Here is a 25,746-nt window from a genome sequence, read left to right on the forward strand (position 1 = left end):
TTAGTTATAGAAGCATTAAGGGGCACGTAAGTTCCTTCCCCTGTCTGCTAATAGCGTGCCTCTTAAGTTGCCCATCGTTTTGGCTTGTTGGGCACTGACCCAGACATCACCGGTGCTCGAGTGTCTTCCATAGGTAAACTACAGGAAGGTCCCGCTTATACAGCAGGTTAGATTCCAGACTACTACTGTGAACATCAAAATGGTATATAGTTCTACTGTCTTCCTATTATGTCCTAGAATCTGTACTGATAAAGCCACTGGATGGCGAAACGTCTACAATAAAGATATCCAGATGTTGCACATGTGTCTTAACTTTCATATTGTCGGTATTTTATACCTTTCTTGGACACCTTGGACAACCCTTTCAAGTGAGAACTGTTGGATCTGAGAGGGACCTGACCTCTCAGTGGCTACATTCTCACTACTACTACTACTCTGCACCTCTCCTTCCGACAGTATTTAAGTCTCTGCACTGTCGCTTGATCTTCAGATAGTTCCTGACTATGGAACTGAACTTCTCCAGGCTGAGGGACTGACAACCTCAAATTCTACAACTTCAAGGGTGATGGACTGATTACATCGTCTTCACATCTCTACTGTTCCTGCCTACTTTCTGTATTCGACTGAAGAAGCCTACTGTGTAGGCGAAACGTTTCGGAATAAAGTTGCCTAACTGTTGCCTATGTGTCTTACCTACCAACTACTACTGTAAAGGAAAAATCGCTGTAAAGTGAAACGGCTTTATTTTCTCGCTTTTAAATGCATATAAATGCCTGATAACATATTTACACTATCATATATTAAGCGAGCAATAGAGGTAGGACTAAAAAATGCGTATACAATACACACATTACTTTAAAATATTTTTGTCCTTAGCTAATATTGAGTGGTGAATATAGTTATTGTAGGAAGTCAGGATAAATGAAGAATGGGCATAATTGGAAACTGCTGCATTAACTAAATGCCATAGAGCGGGGCCCTCCTGTATTTACGAATTATTAGTTCCATACACATGTAACACGCACATAGGAGAAAGAAGTTTGTGACGACGTTTGGGTCTGACTTGGACCATTAACTAGTCACACACTTCAGGTTATTTGTATATTGTTCCAGTCACGGTATTGTGCCTTTTTTGTTCTTTGTTCCATCACTGTTGTGAAGAAGTCAGAGCAGTCGCTGCGAAAACTTGAGTCCTGGAGATGGGAAATACAGTGCCTGCACTCTGAAAGAGGGGTGTTAATGTTGCAGTTTAAAAACTGTAGTGTAAAGCACCCTTCTGGCAAGACAGTGATGGAGTGAATGATGGTGAAAGTTTTTCTTTTTCGGGCCACCCTTGGTGGGAATCGGCCAGTGTGCTAATAATAAAATAATATATATATATATATATATATATATATATATATATATATATATATATATATATATATATATATATATATATATATATATATATATATATGACCCTGGTATAGTCGATAGGATTTAAACAGCTTTATTAGCCAACTAACCAGCCTGTGTGGGCGTCGGTGGCTGGTGCTGTGTGGGCGTCGATGGCTGGTACCGTAGTGTGTAGGTTGTGTGGGGGCGTCGGTGGGTGGCGTGTAGGTAATGTGTGCGGGCGTGGCTGGGTCTATGGGTAGGACTTGTGTTGTGGACGTAGAACTTTGTTTCAGTGTTGTGTGGGCATGGCACTAATATGTGTTGTCTGTGAAGGTTTGATGAGTGGAAATGGCACTGTGAACGGTGTGTGTGGGCCGGACAAGTCTGCCCACCGAGAGTGTAGTGCCACTGTGAAGTATATACCTGATGTGTGTACTCGCCTATTTGTGGTTGGAGAGGTCGAATCACAGCTCCTGGGCCCCCACTTCTTCACTGCTCACTACTATGTCCACTCTCTCCCTGCTCCTTGAGCTTTATCGTACTGTTGCTGCATACTCCAATATAGGCCTGACATACGCTTTGTACAGAGTCTTGAACGATTCCTTACTAAGGTGTCGAAACGCTGTTTGTAGATTTGCCAGGCGCCTATATACTGCAGCATTTATTTGGTTGTGCGCCTCAGATGTGTTCGGTATTATACTCATCCCATGATCCTTTTCCTTGGGTGAGGTTTGCGTCTTTGGCCTCCTACACTGTGCTCTGCTGTCTTCGTTGACCTTCCCCAATCTTCATGACTTTGCACATTGTGGGGTTAAATTCCAGGAGCCATTTGTTGGACCAGACTTGCAGTCTGTCTAGATCCTTTTGTAGTCCTACCTAATACCCATCCACTTGAATTCTCCGCATTAGCTTCGCAACGTCTGCAAACAGGGACACTACTGAGTCTATCCCTTCTGTCATGTCATTCACATATACCAGAAACAGCACCGTCCTAGGAGTGACCCTTGTGGCGCCTGCTCTGACACCTCGTCACGTACCATCGTACCATCACTTATTTACTTCCTGCCAGTTATTCTCTGATCCATTGCAGTGCCTTTCCTGTTATTTCTGCCTTCTCCTCTAGCTTTTGCACTAATCTTGTGCAAAATTGTGTTGAAAGCTTTCCTACAGTCCAAGACTATGCAGTCTCCCAAGCCCTCTCTGTCCTGCCTTCTGTCACTTTGTCGTGAAACTCCGGTAGATTTGTGCCACAGGGTTTTCCCTCCCTGAAACCGTGCTGGTTATCGTGTATAGGCTCATTCCTTTCTAGCTGCTCCACCAGTCTTCCTGATAAGCTTTTCCATGATTGTGCATACTATACATGTCAGTGACACTGGTCTGTAGTTTAATGCTACCTCCCATCATAATGCTGTCTCCTTTCTTAACCCTTTACTGGGCACTTCCAACACTCTCTCTTCGTGTATAAGGAAATTATCAACAAACCCCCAGCTGTCTTCAGAAAGGAAATTAATAAATTGAAGTCTTTTCCCGATCAACCAGGCTTTGTTGCATACCTGACTACAGGTAACCTACAGGTAACCACTGTTATTACCTTCCTGTTTCTTCTACAGGTAACCACTATTATTACCTTCCTGTTTCTATAGTCTCTTTATTCTCCACTACCATACGCAGGAGATCAATATAATCTCTCTTTAATCAGTAGTGCTATCCTACCCCCACCTCTTCTCTATCTTGCTTTATATATCACTTAGCCAGTATCACATTAATCATCATTCCTGTGAGATTCGTCTCTACTTGGCTGTTGTATCTGGTTTTGCTTCTATTTTCGTATTCATCTCGTAGCTCTTATTTTCAGTGCTGTCAGCATTTGTGTTCCAGAACACTAGTGTCACATTAACCTGCTATTATTGCATCTGGGATTTGATTGATATCTGAAGCTTGATGGGTGGAGTTGGACATATAGCAGTTTGTTTTTTCAAAATAAGTTAGAGGATGCCCCAGATTACTCTGAAATATTAAAAAAATATAGAAAAATGAACTAAAATGCTGTTTTGTTGCATATTTCGAGGTTTCAAAGCTGTTGGAGGTATTTCCTGCAATACTTCTATTATTAGGTTATATATGAATATAAATCATTGTAAAAAGTGTTGAGAGTATGTGTTAGTGAAGGAATGTTTGGTAGAGAGGTGATCAAACTAATGCTTTTACTGCTGCTTAAGAGGAACCCAGTTATATTTGTTAATGGTTTTGGGAATCATCACCCCAACCACTTGGTCTCAGACCAGGCCTTCTAATCACAGTTCGTGGGGGGGGGGTCGTCGAACCCATGGCAAGCGAGTCCTAAATTGCAGGAAAAATAACAAAAAAAAAAAGGCACAATACCGTGACTGGAACGATACACAAATAACCCGCACATAGAAGAACGGAGCTTACGACGACGTTTCGGTCCGATTTGGACCATTTACAAAGTCACGCTAACGGAAAGGAGAGGAGGGGTATGTTCTTTGCCTCCAATGCCGAGCGCAGTCCTCTATTGTGCCATCTCCGACAGTCAGCACTGCCCAGCAACCAGTCCCTCTACCAAGCCTCCTACGGCTACGCAGCTGGGTCTAGCCCTGGCTCTTCTCCTTCCTCTAAAAGCATCCTCTCACCCACTACTCTTACCCTGTCCAACTCTTCCCTCTTTTTCACCCGCACGGGTCTTACCTGAGAGTATTTTCTATTCGATTCTAGTAGTAGTAGTAGTAGTGGGGAAGGTAGTCAGGTACTAAGAAAGAGGAGCACTGTAAGGGAGCTAGGTGCCAACAGAGGGTATGAGCAAAAACACAGAGGGGGGGGGAATAAATAATGAAGGAACAAATACACAAGGCAGAGGAAAGACAACCCAAATGAGAAAATGGAAAGAGGGAGAGGGAGAGGGAGAGGAAGAAAAATGAGGAATCAGGTTAAGTCACGGGTGTTCTGAAGTTTGGAGCATTTTACAATGTAGTGGGAAAGGAAGGCATCTACAGAGACGAAGCCACGACTAAGATTCATACAAGGAAAGTTGTTTATTAGGGAGATTCAACCAGACGGTGACTGTTAAAGTTGGAAGCGAGGAAGACAGTTTTAGCAGAAGACCAGTCAATAGGATGGCTGTGATCTCTGACGTGACAGAAAAGAGCATTGTTAATGTCGGCAAGCCTAACACTACTTTTGTGCTCCCTAAGTCTGTCAGAAAGAGATCGACCAGTTTCTCCAAGGTATTGAAGAGGACAGGAGGAACAAGAAATAGAGTAGACACCAGGAACATCTGTAGAGGGAGGAGAGGTATGAACGAGATTAGTGCGAAGAGTGTTAGTCTGGCGAAAAGTAAGTTTGATATCCAAGGAACGGAGAGAGTTGTTGAGATTAGAAAGACCAGAAATGTAGGGAAGGCAGAGGACAGAAGAGTTCCCAGGAGTAGAGGGTTTGGGAGAAGAAATTACGTTTAGCACGTGAGAAGGCAGAGTCTATGAAATGGGAACGGTAGCCAAGACGGGAAAATGAATTATGAAGAGTGGAAATTTCTGATTGAAGGAACTGAGTATCACAAATGCGGAGAGCACGGAGAAAGAGGAAGATAAGAACACTTCTTGACAGAGGAAGCATGATAAGAAAAATAGTGTATGTACATGCCACTGTGCATAAGCTTGCGGTAAACGGAAAAGGCAAAACCTGTATCTGAGCGGTGGACATGGACATAAAGTAAAGGAAGCAACGAATTAGATTCCCATTCAGCTTTAAACTTATTGAGGAACACATGGGAAGGTAAAGATACCGTGTTTTCTGAATGTAAGTAGAAGTTTGTAATGTTGACCTCTTGTCTTACAATGTTTGTGATAAAGAAAGGACCAGCAATCATACTATAGCAATCATACCTCTCGTGATTTTTGCTGTCTCAGTTTTACTGAATTAATGGTAGTGTGTGAAGTGTGAATGTGAGTGGGGACAGAGTGGATTTTAGTGGCAGGAGCAAGTATGTGAGAGACAGGATATCCTCCTGCAGCATGCCGAGGCAAGAGTCACCTGGAGAGTTAGTAGCTCCTTGACGAGGCAACACACTCAGATAGCTGTTTATAATACCCATGTGAAGGGACCAAAATACTTTTAACTCTCCTAACAATGATTATATTCCTTCTTATGTTCCTGCAGCACTTGATACACACTTGTTACTCTGTGTACCCACCTTCTTTAATCTCTTGGCTGAAAACATATATGTGGTTAGAAAGGTGTTTGCGTATGGTCCGTGTTATCTATAGCTCAGAATTTAAAAATAGAAGCCCTTCAAATGTCTGCACAGTCATCCAATCAGAATGCTGAATGATGGGGCAAGTGCTTGGATGTTCCCTGTTTTGTTGCTCTCATTACAAAGGTGCAAAAGTTTAGTCTCTCATTGTGCATTTCCATACTGACAATTTATTTTTATTCTTTTTCAACAAACCGGCCATATCCCACCGAGGCAGGGTGACCTAAAAAGAAAAACAAAAGTTTTTTCCTTTTAATTTAGTAATAGGGCGAAACTTTGTACATATAAAATTTTCGCTGCAGGCATTCCCTTGTTATCCTATTATAGAGTACTGTCTTTCTTTTATACCGTATTTCACATATTGTTCTGTATTCATCCATATACATGTATTTCGTATAATTTAGGCTTATTGTATAATCTTTAAGAGTAGGCAGTACCATCATGAGAAAGGTTGTTAATTATTCTCTTATAATTTTGTTCACTTATGTTACTTATATGGTATTATATGAACCTTATAATGTAAAAACATCTATTGCATGGGTAGTGTGTGTTTATTTGAATATGCCATAGACTACTGTATATTGTATGAGCCATTGTTTACCAAATATGATGACCTTTTTACCAGTTCATTATCCCCATGTCAATCATTTCATTATCCCCATGTCTATCAACTCATTATCCCCATGTCATTCAACTCATTATCCCCATATTCCCATGTCAATCAATTCATTATCCCCATGTCGATCAATTCATTATCCCCATGTCAATGTGACCTGACCTGACTAGGTTGGGTGCATTGGCTTAAGCCGGTAGGAGACTTGGACCTGCCTCGCATGGGCCAGTAGGCCTTCTGCAGTGTTCCTTCGTTCTTATGTTCTTATTATCCCCATGTCAGTCAACTCATTATCCCCATGTCAGTCAACTCATTATCCCCATGTCAGTCAACTCATTATCCCCATGTCAGTCAACTCATTATCCCCATGTCAGTCAACTCATTATCCCCATGTCAGTCAACTCATTATCCCCATGTCAGTCAACTCATTATCCTCATGTCAATCAACTCATTATCCCCATATTCCCATGTCAATCAATTCATTATTCCCATGTAGGTCTAACCTTTAAGCTGTTGCCAGTTGAACATTCTCACCCTGCTTTGTCTTATTTTTTTGTACAGTAATTTCTTTTTATATTTCTCTGTAACAAGTTTTATAACTCTAAATGGCAAACCATTCTCCATGTCCCTGTAGATATGTGTGCTGCTCTACAGCTTAAGGGTTAGGTGATGATGTAAATTAAACATTTCATTCTGAGCTTTTGTGTACCTTCTCTACTGTGTTGTGTCAGAAGCACTTACCATTGGACAGGTAAATCCCATATGGACAGAAAATAAAACATTGGGTAGAAAGAAAATCTAAATTTTGACTTTGTAGAGACCCCTCATCTGCTGAAGAGGGTCTCTGATTGAAGCCAGAATATACTTTTTGCCCCATATTTTATTTTTTGTGCTTGTGGAATTTACTTATTTCTCCCACTTGTTTCGATTCTTTTTGTGGAGCACTCATGTCCTTGATTAATGTTCACATGTTAATGTTTATTTACTCAGGTCTGTATCATAGAGTGAGGAATGCTGGCAAAGGTAACTTTATATGTTTATGTGTGAATTTAAATATTTTTTCTGCCGTATATTGAAAATAAGTCATTTTTATTATTGTTAGCATATATGTGACAGATTTCACATAAGTGTTTGTCATTCCATGTAGATTGTTGTAAATGTAATGTGTCTTGTCCATACTGTATATGATGTGGAGCTAAACTAGTTCATTTGTGCTATACTATATAGTAAATGTTATGTCTCTTTTCTGTTCAAACTTTTTTATATATAATTTTGTATTTATTTATTGTGGTAACAATCCTTTCATATTTTCAGATCCTCCTCTATCACCAATGGCGACCGACACTCATGAGAAATCCTTGGAGCCTCTATCCCTCTCCTCCTTCGACCAGAGACTAGTATCCCTTGAAAAACAACTTGAAATAGAATTAAAGGTATGGGTCTTAGCTTTCAGTGTTGAAGAATACATGTCTAAAGCTAGTGTCGGTATATATGGTAAAACATTCATTACCTTGAGGGGCATGTATGGGGGTACTACACTGTGGTACAAGCTGTTTACCAGTACATTTTACAACTACTGTACATGCTTTTACATAGAGTGTAGTGTGTTGTAATATATTCTTAATACAATCTGGCACTGGCCCTTAACCTGCACACTGCTATAAAAAAATTATGGGAGTGAATGATAGGGGTGAAAGTGCTGAATAAACCAAGTGAAGAGAGGGAGGCCATGGCAGTAATTAAAATGCAGTGGAACCTCAACTTACAAGTTTAATCCATTCCGTGACCTAGCTCGTAACTCAGTTTGCTTGTACATGTATATCAAATCAATTTTCCTCATTTAAATTAATTGAAATGCCATGAATCTGTTCCAGTGGAATTCCTGCTCTCGGGAGGCAGGACAAAATACAGTGGTCCCTCGTTTTTCGTAATTAATCCGTTCCTGGAGGAGCTACTATAAACGAAATTTACGATTTGCGAATCAATTTTCCCCATAAGAAATAATGTAAATACAATTAATCCGTTTCTGACACTCAGAAGTATTAAAACAAAATAATTTTTTACATGAAATATACATGTAGTACATAAACAATACATTGGGAAATGATGAATGAAACATTAACAGCATAACACTTACCTTTATTGGAGATTCTTCTTAGTGTATGGGAGACTGGAGGAGGAGAGAGATTGGATTGTTTACAGTTTGGAAGGGGAATCCCCTTCCAGCAACACCTCAGGTACCAATTGCTTCTCTGGGGTTGCTTCTCTTCTCTGTTTCTTAATACCACTAGGACCACCTTGAGAGTCACTCTAGTCCTGTCTTGCAAAGTAACTGTGAAGAGAGCTCTGTTTCTGGCATCTCTTTAACACTTCCCTAAAATGGTACAAGACTTTGTCACTGTACATATTTCTCACCTTCTTTACCACAGGCTTGGCACCAGGAGCTTTCTTTGGAGCCATGGTAGCTTATTTAGTACTTGCAAGCACTAAAATGAGTGGAATATTATAAAATATTTCGTAGGAGCACTTGAGGGGACCTTCACTCACTGGTAAACAATGCCAGACTGGCTGGGTAGGGAGGCCGCCCCGGCTCACACCGTGCGTAAGCGTCCTGGACGAACTACTATTCGCGAGTCAACCTCTTAAAAGCGAGTCCATGTTTGTAAAGTAAAAGGACACAAGTGCAACTAATGTGACATTTTATTGTGGCAACGTTTCGCTCTCCAGGAGCTTTATCAAGCCATTACAAACAATACATGGACACAGAGGGTATATATAGGCTCAGAGTGAGGTGCGATATTAGTGGTAGTAGTAGTAGTAGTGATAAAAGTTGTAGTAGTAGTAATACAATATGGTAGAACAATTAATTCGTACCATATTGTATTACTACTACTACTACAACTTTTATCACTACTACTACTGCCACTACCACTAGTATCGCACCTCACTCTGAGCCTATATATACCCTCTGTGTCCATGTATTGTTTGTAACGGCTTGATAAAGCTCCTGGAGAGCGAAACGTTGCCACAATAAAATGTCACATTAGTTGCACTTGTGTCCTTTTACTTTACATATTGTCGGTAATTCTACCAACTTTATTATGAGTCCATGTTTATACGAAAATACCCCTATGATTGGCGAAATTTACGATTGCCGAGAACTACGAAAAGCGAGGGACCACTGTACTTCAATATGACACTAATATCAACTCTACGGCTTATTTATTTATCACAATTCATCTGATATGACATAATAAACAATATAAATAACATAAAACCTAGGTAGTAGGTTGGTAGACAGCAACCGCCCAGAGAGGTACTAACGTCCTGCCAGGTGAGTGTAAAACGAAAGCCTGTAATTGTTTTACATGATGGTAGAATTGCTGGTGTCCTTTTTTCTGTCTCATAAACATGCACGATTTCAGGTACGTCTTGCTACGTCTACTTACACCTAGGTCACACTACACATACATGTACAAGCATATGTATATACACACCCCTCTGGGTTTTCTGCTATTTTCTTCCTAGTTCTTGTTCTTGTTTTTTCCTCTTATCTCCATGGGGAAGTGGAACAGAATTCTTCCTCCGTAAGCCATGTGTGTTGTAAGAGGTGACTAAAATGCAAGGGGCTAGTAACCCCTTCTCCTGTATAAATTACTAAATTTAAAAAGAGAAACTTTTGTTTTTCTTTTTGGGCCACCCTGCCTCAGTGGGATACGGCCAGTTTGTTGAAAGAAAGAAAAGAAATAACATAAAAGCATGATATATACCCTAGAATGGATAAAATACATGTCATTATGTGACAAGTGGTGGTGACCATTCCCGCTCTGACCATATCTTCCCATGCTCATATTATAAGAGAAAACAGAGTGTTTGTGAAGCTAACTGCACTAGATCACTAGTTTCATAAGGAAAACACTGAAACAATGTATTTATAAATAAGAAATATTGTGTAAAAACATAATAAAACATAATAGAGAATGTTAAGAAATAAAATGGTTATATAAAGTGTATGTACACACTTACTTTGGAGCAGAGATGCTAGCGGAGGTTGAGAGTGGGGAAATATAGGCAGAGCGGCGTATGCTGTCAGTGGCCCTGTAAACACCAACAATAGCATTGGAGGAGTTTGTTTCGTTTCGTCCTTTTTCTATCACTTAAGTTACTTTCTACACTCTTAATGCTACACTTTATTGCTGAACTTAACTACTACAATTTGCTTTTTGTTCACTTCACTTTTCACTGATTTACTTGCTGCACTCTTAATGCTACAACCCGCAACCTGGCATGTGTTTATCTATGATTTCATGCTTTAATTCCATGAACATCATTCTCTTTTTCTTCTCAGCACTGTCCTTTGCACTTACTTTCTTAGGACCCATGATTAGAAAAGAAATTTGGCAAAATAACTGCACAAAACGTAAGCAAAACATGGGAAATGCTTCCATGGCGATGTAAACACATGCACAGCTCAGCTGATATTATGGCGTTCTGAAGCTCGCTCACTTATTATTATTATAATTATTATTATTATACAGTGGACCCCCGGTTAACGATATTTTTTCATTCCAGGAGTATGTTCAGGTGCCAGTACTGACTGAATTTGTTCTCATAAGGAATATTGTGAAGTAGATTAGTCCATTTCAGACCCCCAAACATACACGTACAAACGCACTTACATAAATACACTTACATAATTGGTCGCATTGGGAGGTGATCGTTATGCGGGGGTCCACTGTATTAATATTATTGTAATTATTATTATTATTTGGGAACTGGAGCACAGATCTAATTCCCCAGATCAAGAGCCCCTCACCAGCATCAAGGAACCTTGATGCTGGTGAGGGGTTCATGATCTAGGGAATTGGATCTGTGCTCCAGTTCCCTAAATTAATAATAATAATAATAAAGAGTGAGCTTTAGTTCCCTAAATTAATAATAATAATAATAATAATGAGGGACTTGAGAATGCCGCCAACTCAGTGCACTGTTTACCTTGCTGTGGAAGCATTTTTCTTGTGTTTTGCTTGCATTTTGTGCAGTTATTTTGCCAATTTTTTTTTCTAACCATGGGTTCTAAGAAAGTAAGTGCAAAGGACAGTGCTGAGAAGAAAAAGAGGATGATGTCCTTGGGATTAAAGCATGAAATCATAGATAAACAAGCGAGGTGTGCAGGTTGTGGGTTGAGCAGGAAGCTCACTCGTAACTCAGATGTTGGCTCATAACTCAGAGCAAAGAATTGACTAAGCGACAGCTCTTATCTCAAAAAATTTGTATGTTGGGACACTCGTAAGTTGAGGTTCCACTGTACTATGTCAGCATCTGTGGCTCAAGACTCTTTGGTATATTAGCAGCAGATATCAGAAACACTTCTGGAACAAAAACAGAAGACATCAGCAAGAAGCTGGACATCTGCCTTCTGCAATGCTAGATGAGCACCTATTGAAAGTGAGCTACCACAGTGGTTTAGTTGACCAGGTGGTCAGTAGGGAAGGTTAACCTCTAGCTGGGCTCCTGGGGTAGAAGAGTCCTCAAAATCAGTCATAGGTTATTCACAGATAAAACTATTTGTCTCATAAACACACAAGAAAGCAAGTATATCTTCCTACTTCTACTTTCATTTAGGTCACATTACACATGCATGTACATGCATATGTATAAACACCCATCTGAGTTTTCTTCTATTTTTTTTAATAGTTCTTGTTCTTTTTTATTTCCTTTCGTCTCCATGGGAAAGTGGAAAAGAATCTTTCCTCCCTATGCCATGCTTGTCAAATAAGGCAACTGAAATATCAGGAGCAACGGGCTAGTAACTCCTTCTCCTGCATAAACTGCTAAATGCAAAAAAGAAAACTCTTGTTTCTTCTATTTTTTGGGTCACCCTTCCTCGGTTCGAGATGGCTGGTGTGTTAAAAAATGTTCTGTACCCACAAAATGTATTGGTAAATGCCACTTATGAGAGGCTAAGATGCAGTAAGGTGTTTTCAAGTACAGTATGAAAATTAATTTCCATAATTGTTTGATGAGGCCAAAAGCGAAGGTACAGTAGTTGTTACTGTACAGTCATAATCCCATATTGTTTTTATCTTTCCTCTTTATGTACCCCTTAAGTATTTGAGATCAGTAAGGAATGAGATCAGCATTTTACAATCTCTCTCTCTCTTCTATTAACCTCACTCCATTTCCTAGTAAATGAGTTGGAATAGCATTTTTTGATTCATAACATTTGTCTTTGGATACCTAACATTTTCGTGTTATTCATTGCATTCATGAGAGTCAATGAAGCATTTTTTTTTTTGTTTGACAGCGGTAAATTTGACACTGTCATGTTTCTTTAGTAATAAGTATTTACTCTACCATAAACTAATTCTTATTTTAATTTTGGATGTTAATGCTTGGCAGTTGAATAAGTTGTCTCAGTTTCTGCAACAACACTGTTCCTTAATATTTTAGTCTAAAATAATTGGTAATGAATTGTAAACTTTTTCTACGAGTGTTGCAAAATTCTGTATTTTCTTTATCAGTAATGTGTGATTATTGTCTATAACATAATGGTTGATTAAAATACAAGTAATGGTACACCACACTGATGTCCTGGTGGGTTCTATTTAATGTGATGTGCATTGTGGCTGCAGCAATGATACAGCTTTGTTTTATAACATATATTTGTTACTCTTGAATTAACCTTGATTGGTCGCAATTTTTCACTTTTTTATTTTTGAGTTTATCTAAACTGTTTTCGAAAAATCTTCAGGTTTTTATTAAAATTAAGATGCACACAACTTAGAAGTTATTCATATTTTAGTAAAAATTGCCATAACTTGTGACTTTGTGGCTGCAGAAATGACATTTTTGTTCTATAAAATATACGTTGATTGCCTATGCATTATAAACTTGATTACTGGTATCTTGAATTGAGCTTTTTAATAGTAGTTCAGTAGTTAGTTTTTTCAAGTAATCATTTAGAAATTTAAAGACTTGTTAGCCCTCTTTATTCACATACTGGTTAACCATGCATTTGAGGAGTAATGCACAATGTATAAATTTTTATGGCTTATTTATTAGTGATAGCATGAAGTAATGCTCACACTTTCTTTGACAAAAAGTTTGATTGTATTCGTTATAATGTATATGGCTGTATAGTGAGTAAATAGGACGAACTATGAGATACTCATAGAAAGATATTGAAGTGGGTCATTGTAACTTGTTCTAACTGGATTTTCTGTTGTAAGAGAATTATTGATTACTAAAGTTAGCATATTTAGTGTTTTTGTATCTTGAAAAATCAGTGGATATCCTATTATATTTCTTTATGTGATTACCCATTTTTACCCAAAGAGGTATCCCATCTTCAATGGTCAGTTTGTTATAGTTTTTTTTAATTGTCAGTGGCTGCAATATGTACTCTTGGATCTCAGTTTAGTATTCTTAAGAAACACCTGCTGGTGTCTGTTTGCAAGTGCCTTTTACCTTGGTTTACAATTGTGGCCTCTTATTGAAGTTCCTAAGAAATCCTGCTTGTCCATTTTCTTGTATAGTAAACTCTCTCTTTGTGAGGCTATGTGCAGATTAGCTTTTATGCAGTGACCCTATTTCTACTAGTAATTCCTGATGTTCAAGGTAAATTAGCTTTTATAGCATTAGTGCAGTTCAGAAAATGTAATTGAAGGCTTCATGAGATGAAGCAAAGTCATTTATACAGATAACCTGCCGCACACAGGAGAGGAACATATGACGACGTTTTGGTCTGACTTAGATCATTTACAAGTCACACTTGTAAATGGTCCCAAGTCAGGCTGAAACATTGTTATAAACTTCTCTCTCCCATGTGCAGGTTATTTATGTAGTGTTCCAGTCATGGTATTGTGCCTTTTTGTTCTTGATCCCTTTCACCATCCATGCCATAGTTCTATGGGTTTTCAGTCTCTGTCCGTGCTGTTGTTTTATGCCACGAGCACTGCTCACTTATATTAGCAGTGAGCGGTAAATTTGGGCCTAGATATGAGAGAATGGGTCGATGCGGTAAGTGTGCACTGTATTAAAATAATCCTGCCACATACAGTGCATAATAGGAAAAAATGCAACTAGTATATTTTTGGTTTAAAATAGAGACTTTGCAGTGTATTTTCGGATGGTTTTTATAAACATATTCTAGGTTTCTTGGTCTTATTTGATAGAATGGAAGATGTATTACAAAAATTGAGATGATTATGATTGGTTTCAGACTGAAAGTATCTTGAAATTGAGCTGAAAGTAGTGGAAATGTTTGATTTTATTGATATTCCTGAATAAATAAATCACCTCACGCATCCAACTGGTCAGTCTGATAGGTGTTCACAAATGTGGTGACATTATTTACACAATTATTACTGTAATGCATAACAGTAAGCCTTCTATTTTTGTGTGTGAATAAAAATTAAAAATGGAATTCTTGTGTAAAGCCTGGTAACATAACTAATGAACAGAGGAAATGTTATTTTAGTTCCAGGAATGCCTGCATTGTTTATTCTGGACCCTATTTTAAAACTGGCATATTTTGAAATTTGCATAAAATTTGCCAAATTACCAGTTTCTGATCACTTTATTGGGTAATTGAGATAGTTGATTGGGCGATTGATTGTGCTCAGTCGATAAAAATGGAAGACATACTAGTGAAATAACTGAGAATTTGGTCGACTGGAGCAATGTAATTGGTCTAAAATGGGACTCAAATTGGGCAGAATCACCGATGCATAAATATCGCTGACACAGCAGAATTCGCGAAAGCGTAATTTTTCCAATTTTCCATCAAATTTTGTACTTTTGTTTTATTACCTACTGAAAAAGATTCTCTGCTATTTCATAAGAAAGATAACAGAATTTTTTTTTTTTAAATTTCTTGGACACTATGGACAGGTTTCAGATTGGGAGTCTGGACAATGAAAGGGTTAAAGTCATTTACCTTTATGCAGTTTTGATATATGCACCAGGGTCTTTTAACCTATCCATCATTAAAAGTAAGGACTCTTGTACTCTATAAATATGTCACATTTTTCTTCTATTGACTTAGGGTCTTAGATTATAATATTGTAAGTATAGTTTATTACCAATGTAATTCCACTAATTTGTAAGGAACAAAGAATTTTATCAGATTATTATACAAACATTTCAGTCCACCTTAACTATTCTGCTCTTTCTACATGCTATTCCAGTTTGCCATTTATTCCTCTTATATTTAATAGTTTGAAGAATACTCTCTGTTAGGAAGTAGTTTTTTCCAGTCCAAGTTAAAGCTGTCTGCCATTCCATTTCTTGTATAATTTCTGTAGTATCATTTCTGTAGCTTAATTTCTGTAGCTAACTAAGTAGATTTGGTATATAGTAATGTTCTATTTAATGACCAGGATGCTTTCAAGAGAAGGGAGTCTCAAAGATTTTTTCACTACACAAACTCTGTTTTCCTACAGACATTTTATAATCAGAGATACATGCCATGGAAAAAATCTCGTCCTATATACAATACTTTAATACAGTTAACTTCAAATTTTGATGAAGGTATCAGGCACCAACAACTTGTAAATAAAGAATAAACATGGTTAAAGAATTGGATAGAAATTACTATGAAGGTAACTATTTTTTAAAATTTGAGATATTACTGTTGTTTTTGAGCCAGTGCATTTTTTTTTATTTTATATAACTGGTGCATATATAATACATTCACATTTTTTGATAAAAAGTTAGTCAGTGACATGCAATATTCTTTGATCTGTGGTAGGTTTGTAATAAAGGCAGATAATTTTTTTTTTTTTTTGAAGTTATTTTTCTCAGTTTTTAGAATGAAAACATTAATTTTTGTATTTGATCTATGTGCAAAATTAGCGTATATTCCAGTACAGTATGTGCATTAGTTACTTTTACATAGCTTATTATTTAAGAAAAATATGATAGGGAAGATGTTACGTTGTAATTATTTTTGTTAGCATCCTGGCCAAAATTATTTATAAAAAATATTTTCTTGTTCATATGCATACAAAATATTATTGGCTTGTTAATATGTACTGTAAACTGTATTTATAATTTACCTTATTACATTTTCATTGCATATAAATATATGTATATTTTTTTTTACTTGATGCTGGAGGAGCAGAGGGTGCACTTTGGTTTGATGTGTCACTAAATACCAATGGTAAAAACGTGTCGGAGGTTGTCGTGTAGCATTGTTGACATTGGAAAGATCAAATTGTTTGTCAGTGGGGCATGGCATATTTTTTATAATTTTTTTTTTTTTTGCTGGCTCTTTCTTTCCTTTCTTTGCTTTATTGGCTCTAGTGTGAACGTGTGTGTGGGAAGCGAGCTTTAGTTTTATTTTTTCAATTTCCAGTATTATATCTTGTTACTAATATATTTTGTGTATTATCCTCTCAGCTGAAGGTGAGAAGCATTTCAAAATGAAATGCATAATAATGAGCACTTGTAGTATATATAGATTTACTTTGGCTCCTTTAAAATGATGATGGAAGTAGGACTTTTGTTGGCATGCCGAAACTTCAGTTTGCAATAAGCTTTTCTAAATAGACAATATAGAGCTTGGCTTTAAAAGACGAGGCATGCAAAATAAATAGTACATTAAGTGTATTTTATAATGTTTCCTTCTGTGGGTCATGCTACCATGGTGGGAAAATAGCCATTGTGATATAAGCAAATAACTAGCATTATCTATCGCTTTTCTCTGCCAAGTGACTCTTGTTACACATACTGCTGAATTTTTGAGATTTTGCTTATTGGGTGTTAGTTTAGCTACTCGTCCTTGGCTGCCTTTGAGTGTAAAAGAAGGTGCATGCTTCTTCTGCTACAGTCTCTTGCAATATTGAATTGTATTACTGATTATTGGTAAGAGTAAATTCTCTCTTTCACATTAATATCAGTCAGACATTTGCTTCAAAGGTTAGATGACTTCATGTTTATCATAGAAATTAAAAGTAAAATTAATTTATTTTGTGTTCTCTTTTTCATTCTTTTCATTGTGCATTGGGATGGTTTGGGGGGGGGGGGCAAAAAAAAAGCACATTTTGTTTTTGAACTTGGTTCTTTTAGTTAGTCCCTGATCTGTGGTGCTTACATTGGAGTATGTGTTGCTAGCACAAACAGCCTGGTTGATCATGTCATCCTCTAGGAGGTCTGGTCCATAACTGGGCTGTAGGGGGGATGATCCTTGGAATCAATAACAGACAGCAGGTAGTGTTGCATATTCAATATTAGGACTTCTACACATAGTACGTACATAGAATCTCTTTAATTACCAGCTTTTCTCTTTTCTATATATGCTTAAGTAAAAGTTCTAAACAAAAGTTAGTCCTTTTATATAATGGCTGTTGACTCTTGCTAGAACTTTTAAAATTTCTAATAGACACTTATAATTAAAGCCATGCATGTCGTAAGAGGCGACTAAAATGCCGGGAGCAAGGGGAAAGTAACCCCCTTCTCCTGTATAAATTACTAAATGTATAAAGAAGAAAAAATTTATAGTATGTTCTTCTTTTTCGAGTCACCCTGCCTCAGTGGGAGCCAGCCAGGGTGCTAAAAAAAAAAAAGAATTAAAATAATTTTGAATATTCAGTCATATCAGGAGATGTTGTATATACATATACATGTTTTATGATTTACATGATATTGAAGAAAGGCTGCAGCATATCATAGAAGTATTTATAAAGTGCAGTGTTACACATGATTTGTAAATAAGTGAAGACTTCGCTGTGTTTTGTCATTTTGCTACACTGTACAGGGAAATTTTGCTATTCACATACTCTGACCATTTCCTGCTGGAGTTTTGAGACTCTATGACCGCGGGTTCAATCCCGGCCGGGGGTATGGTTTGTTTGCAATCGTGTCATTACGATTTCTTGAGTTATGGAATGACTACTGCGATCATTCATGGAACCTTGTCTGTCCCCTTCCACAACAAGGTGTCACTACATTCATTGAAACATAAATATATGAAGAGAAAAACTCTCCTTCATATAATATGCAAATGTTAATAACTCTGTAGGGGGCATTTCTTTTTTGTGAATCTGGGTTGTGTTAAATATTAAAAGGTACAAACACTATATACTGTACATGAAGTCTACACATACAAATGGCCCAAGTTACACACATCTACACACACAAACAGGGTAAATTGAAACCCATTAGAGCTTTATAACCACACAGCTGCAGTAAAAAAAAATGTGTGTGAAGATAATCATCTTCCTTGTATTACTGTTTTCCATACAAACAGCCCTGTTTGTTAATTGAATACCAAGGAATGCAATTTGTTTGTAAGTTGGGCATCTCGTGTATGTGAAAAAGATGGAGAAAACTTGCTTTTTGTATTTTTTATTGCTACTCATATTATTTACTGACCAAACAAACACTTGCAACATTGTATTTTGCTGGAAACAATTACAGACAGTGCTTACACCTACCATTTTTATTTCTTTGCAGACAATACATATGTATTAGTTTTTTATTTGGTATAGTACAATAAAAATATGATAGCATATGTGGGAAGGAATGAGGTAATTACTAAAATGGAATGAACAGGGAGAAAAAGAGGCCATAATTGCAAATCAAGAGAAAAATAGTTCCAAAAGCATAATTTTTTAAAATAAACTGGTAGAATACTGGCATGGGATCCAAGAGGAGGTGTTAAGAGTGATAACTTTTGTAGAGTTAAAATTAAGACAATAAATAAATATATAAGTTTTGTATTTTCATCTTATAGGGGTTGCAGTTTGCTTTCTTCCATGCTTAAGTTATCATATCATATGAGCCTTGTGGTCACCTAATTTCCCTGGTTTTGATTTTGTTGCTCACATGTGAGTGTAATGCCTTTTTCTTCTTCTTTATAATCTGTTTTACAGTAGAATCTGGAACAATGTAATTGTTTTCTAGTTTGTTAGGGATAATCCCAGTGGTGTTGGCACAGTTGTGGGGATGTGGCAAGACAGTCATATGAAGATGGGACAGACAATGGTCCTATCATATACTCTGGCTTACCTGTGCTAGACTCTGTGGTGCTTACATTGGATTATGTGTTGCTAGCACAAACAGTTTATCTCCTGAGAAAGAGGGGATACATAAGGTTTTGAAAGTTAGGTGCTTGAACTTCCAGCAGGCATGTGTGAAAACATTAGATTGGAATGGAAGCAAGTGATTTTTATGACTTAACATGGTGATGGAGAGTGAGAAAGGTAACATATATGAAGGGATTTAGGGAAGCCAATTAACCAAATTTGAGTCCTGGGGGGTGGGAAGTACAGTGCCTGCCCTCCAGGGAAGGGGATGGGGAGATTGAAGTTCAGAGGATCATCTGCTCTTTGGTGTCAGCACACTTCTGGCAAGACAGTGATTGGGTGAATGACACTGAATGTGCTTCCTCTGATTTGAGTCACCCTACCTAAGTGGGGACGGCTGGTGTGTTTAATAAAAAAATCCACGATTTGCAGTTGGTCAGCCCATACACCGATACCTCATGTAATGAGAGTACACATCTGCTACCACAGTTCCTGGTGGCATAGTTACTTAAATACAGCTCAGCCACTGTCTCCTGAGGAGATGAGGCACCTACTGTCTGTTCTACACAAACGTCACATTCTCATTCTTAACTCTGTCACTTCTACTCACAGTTCCACATAGACTTACTCTCTGAAACAACAAAGTTACTCTTACAGTCAGCTGCTGCCACTGACCTTTGTAACAATATGCATGTCATAGAAGGTTGTTAAAAGACCCAATAGACAAAGAAGGAAATACACTTTTTAGAGCCACACTTCTTTGGTATGAAATAACTCTCAGGTTTGAGATACCTGTATTTTCTTACTAGTTCTTGTTCTTGTTTATTTCCTCTTATCTCCACAGGGAAGTGGAACAGAATTCTCCCTCCATAAGCCATGCACGCCGTAAGAGGCGACTAACAAGCCGGGAGTAAGGGGCTAGTAACCCCTTCTCTTGTATACATTACTCAAGTTAAAGAGAGAAACTTTTGTTTTTCTTTTTGGGCCACCCTGCTTCGGTGGGATATGGCCAGTTCGTTGAAAGAAGATTTTTCACATTTTTCTCTTATTTATCATTGCCACTGTCTGTTCGTCCAAACATTCCATTTGTTACAGAATGTTTGGATGAATGTTATTCTGCAACTTTGTTGTAAATATTATATGGAGAATGTATAGGATTCATTCCTCTTGGTCTGATCCCAAAAGCCATTTTCTGTATCAGTTTGTGAAAACTGTAGTTGCCAGGAAGCACCAGATGTCTGATTGATGAGATTATATGCTTGTAAATATCATAACACAATAAGTGCAGAGTTAAATAACTTGTTCATATCCATGTTTATGTAATGGTAATTAATGATACAGTCTTCAACAACTATTAATGTGTTGATATTAATCTCATAGTAGTGTACTGTTACCTGTGTTATTCTGCTGTATACCCTATGCAATTAATATAGAGTATTGTTATAAATTCATTGCCATTGATTGTATCACTTTTGAGAGATGATAACCTTGTCATCATTAACACTTCTGTATTTTGGCTTTCGTACCTACCGGAATGATCATTTAGGTAACTAAGTAACAATATGATAGAACGATCACAGATAAATTCAACTACCTGTACTCAATGTGCAGGGAGACCTCGTCTCATTTTGTTTGGCGTTATCTAACAAGTTTTACATTTCAGGTTAAAGCGGGTGCGGAAAACATGATACAGATGTACAGCACGGGACCAATGCGGGACAAAAAGCTTCTTGGAGAAGCACAACAAATGTTAGCAGACTCTAAAGCAAAAATTGAATACATAAAAATGAGAAGAATAAAAGCCAAACAAACTCAGACGGAAAATGGCCTTGATGCCGAAGGTAAACCTAAAGGTAATTATTTTTCTTTAGTTCTTTTTGCATCAAAGTTAGTGAAGAATAATAAGAAGATCTCTGAAAAAATGCAGATGAGGCATTACATGCATATAGCCTCTTTATTTGGACAAGGAAATAATCTTTAAGTAATCAGGAAAGATTTCTTTTTTTTTTTTTAACACATCACCCTTACCCACTGAGGCAGTGTGACCCAAAAAGAAAGAAAAAACTTTCATCATCATTCAACACTTTCACCATCACTCATACGTAATCACTGTCTTTGCAGAGGTGTTCAGATACGACAGCTTAGACATCCCGCCAAACTGCCAGAATCCCAAACCCCTCCTTTAACCCTTTGAGGGTTTCGGCCGTACTAGTATGGCTTACGACCCAGGGTTTTTGACGTACTAGTACGCCTAAATTCTAGCGCCCTCAAATCTAGTGGGAGAAAGCTGGTAGGCCTACATATGAAAGAATGGGTCTATGTGGTCAATGTGCACAGTATAAAAAAAATCCTGCAGCACACAGTGCATAATGAGAAAAAAAAACTGACCTTTTTTTTTGGAATAAAACAGCGACTTTGCACTGTATTTTCGTATGGTATTTATTGTTGTATTCTAGTTTTCTTGGTCTCATTTTATAGAATGGAAGACATATTACAGAAATTGAGATGATTTTGACTGGTTTTACAATGAAAAGTACCTTGAAATTGAGCTCAAAGTAGCAGAAATGTTCGATTTTTACCAAAGTTCAAAAGTAAACAAATCATGCCAAGCGTCCAATTCACGTCAACTGGTGAGTCTAATATTCTTTTGCACATGCGCCAATATTATTTATACCATTTTTTACACTAATGCAGTAGTCTGCATAACAGTAAATCTTCTATTTTTTGTGAGAATAAAAATTCAAAGTGGAAAGCAAAAGAATGTAAGAGGGGCCTTGAGACGTGACTAATGAACAGAGGAAATGTCATTTTAGTGCCAGGAATGTCTTTCTGGTTTATTCTGGACCCTGTTCGGAAATTGGCATCTTTTGAAATTTGTGTGAAATTGGCAAAATTGCTAAATTCTGACCACTGTACTGGATAGTTGAAATTGGTAAATGGGTGGTTTCTTGCACTCATTCGATAGAAAAAATGGAGTTCTAGCAAAATATTCATGTTTTTTGTCGACTAGTACAGTGGAATTGACTGAAAATGGGGCTCAAAGTGAGCAAAATAGCCGATGCGTAAACATCGCTGAGACCGCTAACTTCGCGAGAGCATAATTCCATAAGTTTTCCATCAAATTTCATAATTTTGGTGTCATTATGATCGGGAAAAGATTCTCTATCTTTTCCTATTTTTTTTTTTTTTTTTTTTTTTTTTTTTTTTTTTTTTTTTTTTTTAAATTTGGCCGACCCTGAGAACGAGTCTCAGAGAGGGCCAGTCGACCCTCAAAGGGTTAAAGTGCAGGCACTGTACTTGCTATTTCCAAGACTCGAGTCCGGCTAACCGGTTTCCCAAAATTCCTTCACAAAATATTACCCTACTCAGCCTCCAACAGCTTGTCAGGTCCCAAAAACCACTCTTCTCCATTCACACGTATCTAACACGCTCATGCATGCTTGCTGGAAGTCCAACTCCTCACCCACAAAACCACCTTTACCCCCTACCTCCAACCGTTTTGAGGACGACCTCTACCCTACCGCCTTTCCCCTACAGATTTATACGCTCTCCAAGTTATTCTACTTTGTTTCACTCTCTCTAAATGACCAAACCACCTCAACAACCCCCCTTCAGCCCTATGACTAATACTTTTAGTAACTCCACACCTCCTCCTAATTTCCACACTATGAATTCTCTGCATAGTATTTACACTACACATTGCCCTTAGACACGACATCTCCACTGCCTCCTCGCTGCAGCATTTACAACCCATGCTTCACACCCATGTAAGAGTGTTGGTACCATAGATACATGTATCAAAATATTCTCAATGATGTAGCAAAATAATGCATAAAATTATTAAAACAAAGACATTCCCATTCACTTTTAATTTTCTTCTTTTGCATACCCTACCAAATTCATCCACCAATCTCTGCAACTTCTCTTCAGAATCTCCAAAGAGCACAGTGTCATCAGCAAAGAGCAACTGTGACAACTCCCACTTTATGTGTGATTCTTTATCTTTTAACTCCACGCCTCTTGCCAAGACCCTCGCATTTACTTCTCTTACAACCCCATCTATAAATATATTAAACAACCACGGTGACATCACACATCCTTGTCTAAGGCCTACTTTTACTGGGAAATAATTTCCCTCTTTCCTACATACTCTAACTTGAGCCTCACTATCCTCGTAAAAACTCTTCACTGCTTTCAGTAACCTACCTCCTACACCATACACCTGCAACATCTGCCACATTGCCCCCCTATCCACCCTGTTATACGCCTTTTCCAAATCCATAAATGCTACAAAGACCTCTTTAGCCTTATCTAAATACTGTTCACTTATGTGTTTCACTGTAAACACCTGGTCCACACACCCTCTACCTTTCCTAAAGCCTCCTTGTTCATCTGCTATCCTGTTCTCCGTCTTACTCTTAATTCTTTCAATAATAACCCTACCATACACTTTACCAGGTACACTCAACAAACTTATCCCCTTATAATTTTTGCACTCTCTTTTGTCCCCTTTGCCTTTATACAAAGGAACTATGCATGCTCTTTGCCAATCCCTAGGTACCTTACCCTCTTCCATACATTTATTAAATAACTGCACCAACCACTCCAAAACTATATCCCCACCTGCTTTTAACATTTCTATCTTTATCCCAAGTGACTACAGGAAAGAGTAAGGTTATGAGGATAACAAAAAGATTAGGTGATGAGAGATTGGATATCAGATTGGAGGGAGAGGGTATGGAGGAGGTGAATGTATTCAGATATTTGGGAGTGGACGTGTCAGCGGATGGGTCTATGAAAGATGAGGTAAATCATAGAATTGATGAGGGGAAAAGGGTGAGTGGTGCACTTAGGAGTCTCTGGAGACAAAGAACTTTGTCCTTGGAGGCAAAGAGGGGAATGTATGAGAGTATAGTCTTACCAACGCTCTTATATGGGTGTGAAGTATGGGTGATGAATGTTGCACTGAGGAGAAGGCTGGAGGCAGTGAAGATGTCATGTCTGAGGGCAATGTGTATAATGCAGAGAATTCGTAGTTTGGAAGTTAGGAGGAGGTGCGGGATTACCAAAACTGTTGTCCAGAGGGCTGAGGAAGGGTTGTTGAGGTGGTTCGGACATGTAGAGAGAATGGAGCGAAACAAGAATGACTTCAAGAGTGTATCAGTCTGTAGTGGAAGAAAGGCAGGGTAGGGGTTGGCCTAGGAAAGGTTGGAGGGAGGGGGTAAAGGAGGTTTTGTGTGCAAGGGGCTTGGACTTCCAGCAGGCATGCGTGAGCGTGTTTGATAGGAGTGAATGGAGACAAATGGTCTTTAATAATTAACGTGCTGTTGGAGTGTGAGCAAAGTAACATTTATGAAGGGGTTCAGGGAAACCGGCAGGCCGGACTTGAGTCCTGGAGATGGGAAGTACAGTGCCTGCACTCTGAAGGAGGGGTGTTAATGTTGCAGTTTAAAAACTGTAGTAAATAGCACCCTTCTGGCAAGACAGTGATGGAGTGAATGATGGTGAAAGTTTTTCTTTTTCGGGCCACCCTGCCTTGGTGGGAATCGGCCAGTGTGATAATAAAAAAAATATTAACAACGCTTACTAATTTTGAGATTACTGTTTCACTTTATAGTGCACAAAATGCTTATATTATTTTGTTCTTTTTTTACATTAATTTGTAATATTTTTCATATGTCTCTCATATATTCAGCCAGCCATATGTTGTGTATCTTTATACGTATGTGCTTCTAAACTGTTGTATTCTGAGCACCTCTGCAAAAACAGTGATAATGTGTGAGTGAGGTGAAAGTGTTGAATGATGATGAAAGTATTTTCTTTTTGGGAATTTTCTTTCTTTTTTGGGTCACCCTGATTCGGTGGGAGACGGCCGACTTGTTGAAAAAAAAAAAAATATTCATCCAGCCATATAAATATAAATACATGTATTTATATTTTAAGTCAGATTATCATATTTTTTTTTTACTATTCAATGAAAGTTTTTCCTCTTTTCTTTTTATTATTGTTGTTGTAAATACGCTTAACAAACAGATAATCTGCTTGTAATATACCAACTGTGTGCTTGTTCATCAGCTGTCATCATTTGTGGTAATGGCACTTTAATTATTCATGCTTATGAATTGATAGGCATCATATATTAAAAGTGTTTCTAGAAGACATCCTTGTATCTTGAACTGCTGAAGATATGATTGAAGCATCTCTGAATGTTTCCTCACTCACCTCTCCTCATGAACCGTTCACGGGGGCGTTGACCCTCGAAACACCCTCCTGATATATACTCCTCTCCTAAATGTATAAATAATATGGTCCAGTCGTGGAAAATGAAATTGTAAAATGCAAGACAATAGTGTTATGAAATTATAAAATAGCAAGTGATGGATGGAAAGATGTATATGCAGTAGAACTCCCATATCTGCTGATTCACTTATGTGTGGTTCACCATGGGTTGAAAA

General features: G+C 37.8%; 1 protein-coding gene across 8 annotated transcripts in view; it reads left to right on the forward strand.

Annotated features, from left to right (window-relative positions):
* Pkn (serine/threonine-protein kinase N) overlaps positions 1–25,746 on the forward strand; it is a 792,491-nt gene that overhangs the window by 285,877 nt on the left and 480,868 nt on the right. For 5 of the 8 annotated variants that reach the window (XM_070103966.1, XM_070103967.1, XM_053790731.2 and 2 more), the window contains 3 exons: positions 7,251–7,283; positions 7,575–7,693; positions 20,955–21,144. In XM_070103966.1, the coding sequence (XP_069960067.1) occupies positions 7,251–7,283; positions 7,575–7,693; positions 20,955–21,144 (342 nt within the window). The remainder of the gene's footprint in view (positions 1–7,250; positions 7,284–7,574; positions 7,694–20,954; positions 21,145–25,746) is intronic. The other 3 variants (XM_053790735.2, XM_053790730.2, XM_053790737.2) reach the window with 1 other exon arrangement.

The sequence above is a fragment of the Cherax quadricarinatus genome, chromosome 88 (assembly GCF_038502225.1).
Source record: "Cherax quadricarinatus isolate ZL_2023a chromosome 88, ASM3850222v1, whole genome shotgun sequence".
Classification (NCBI taxonomy): domain Eukaryota; kingdom Metazoa; phylum Arthropoda; class Malacostraca; order Decapoda; family Parastacidae; genus Cherax; species Cherax quadricarinatus.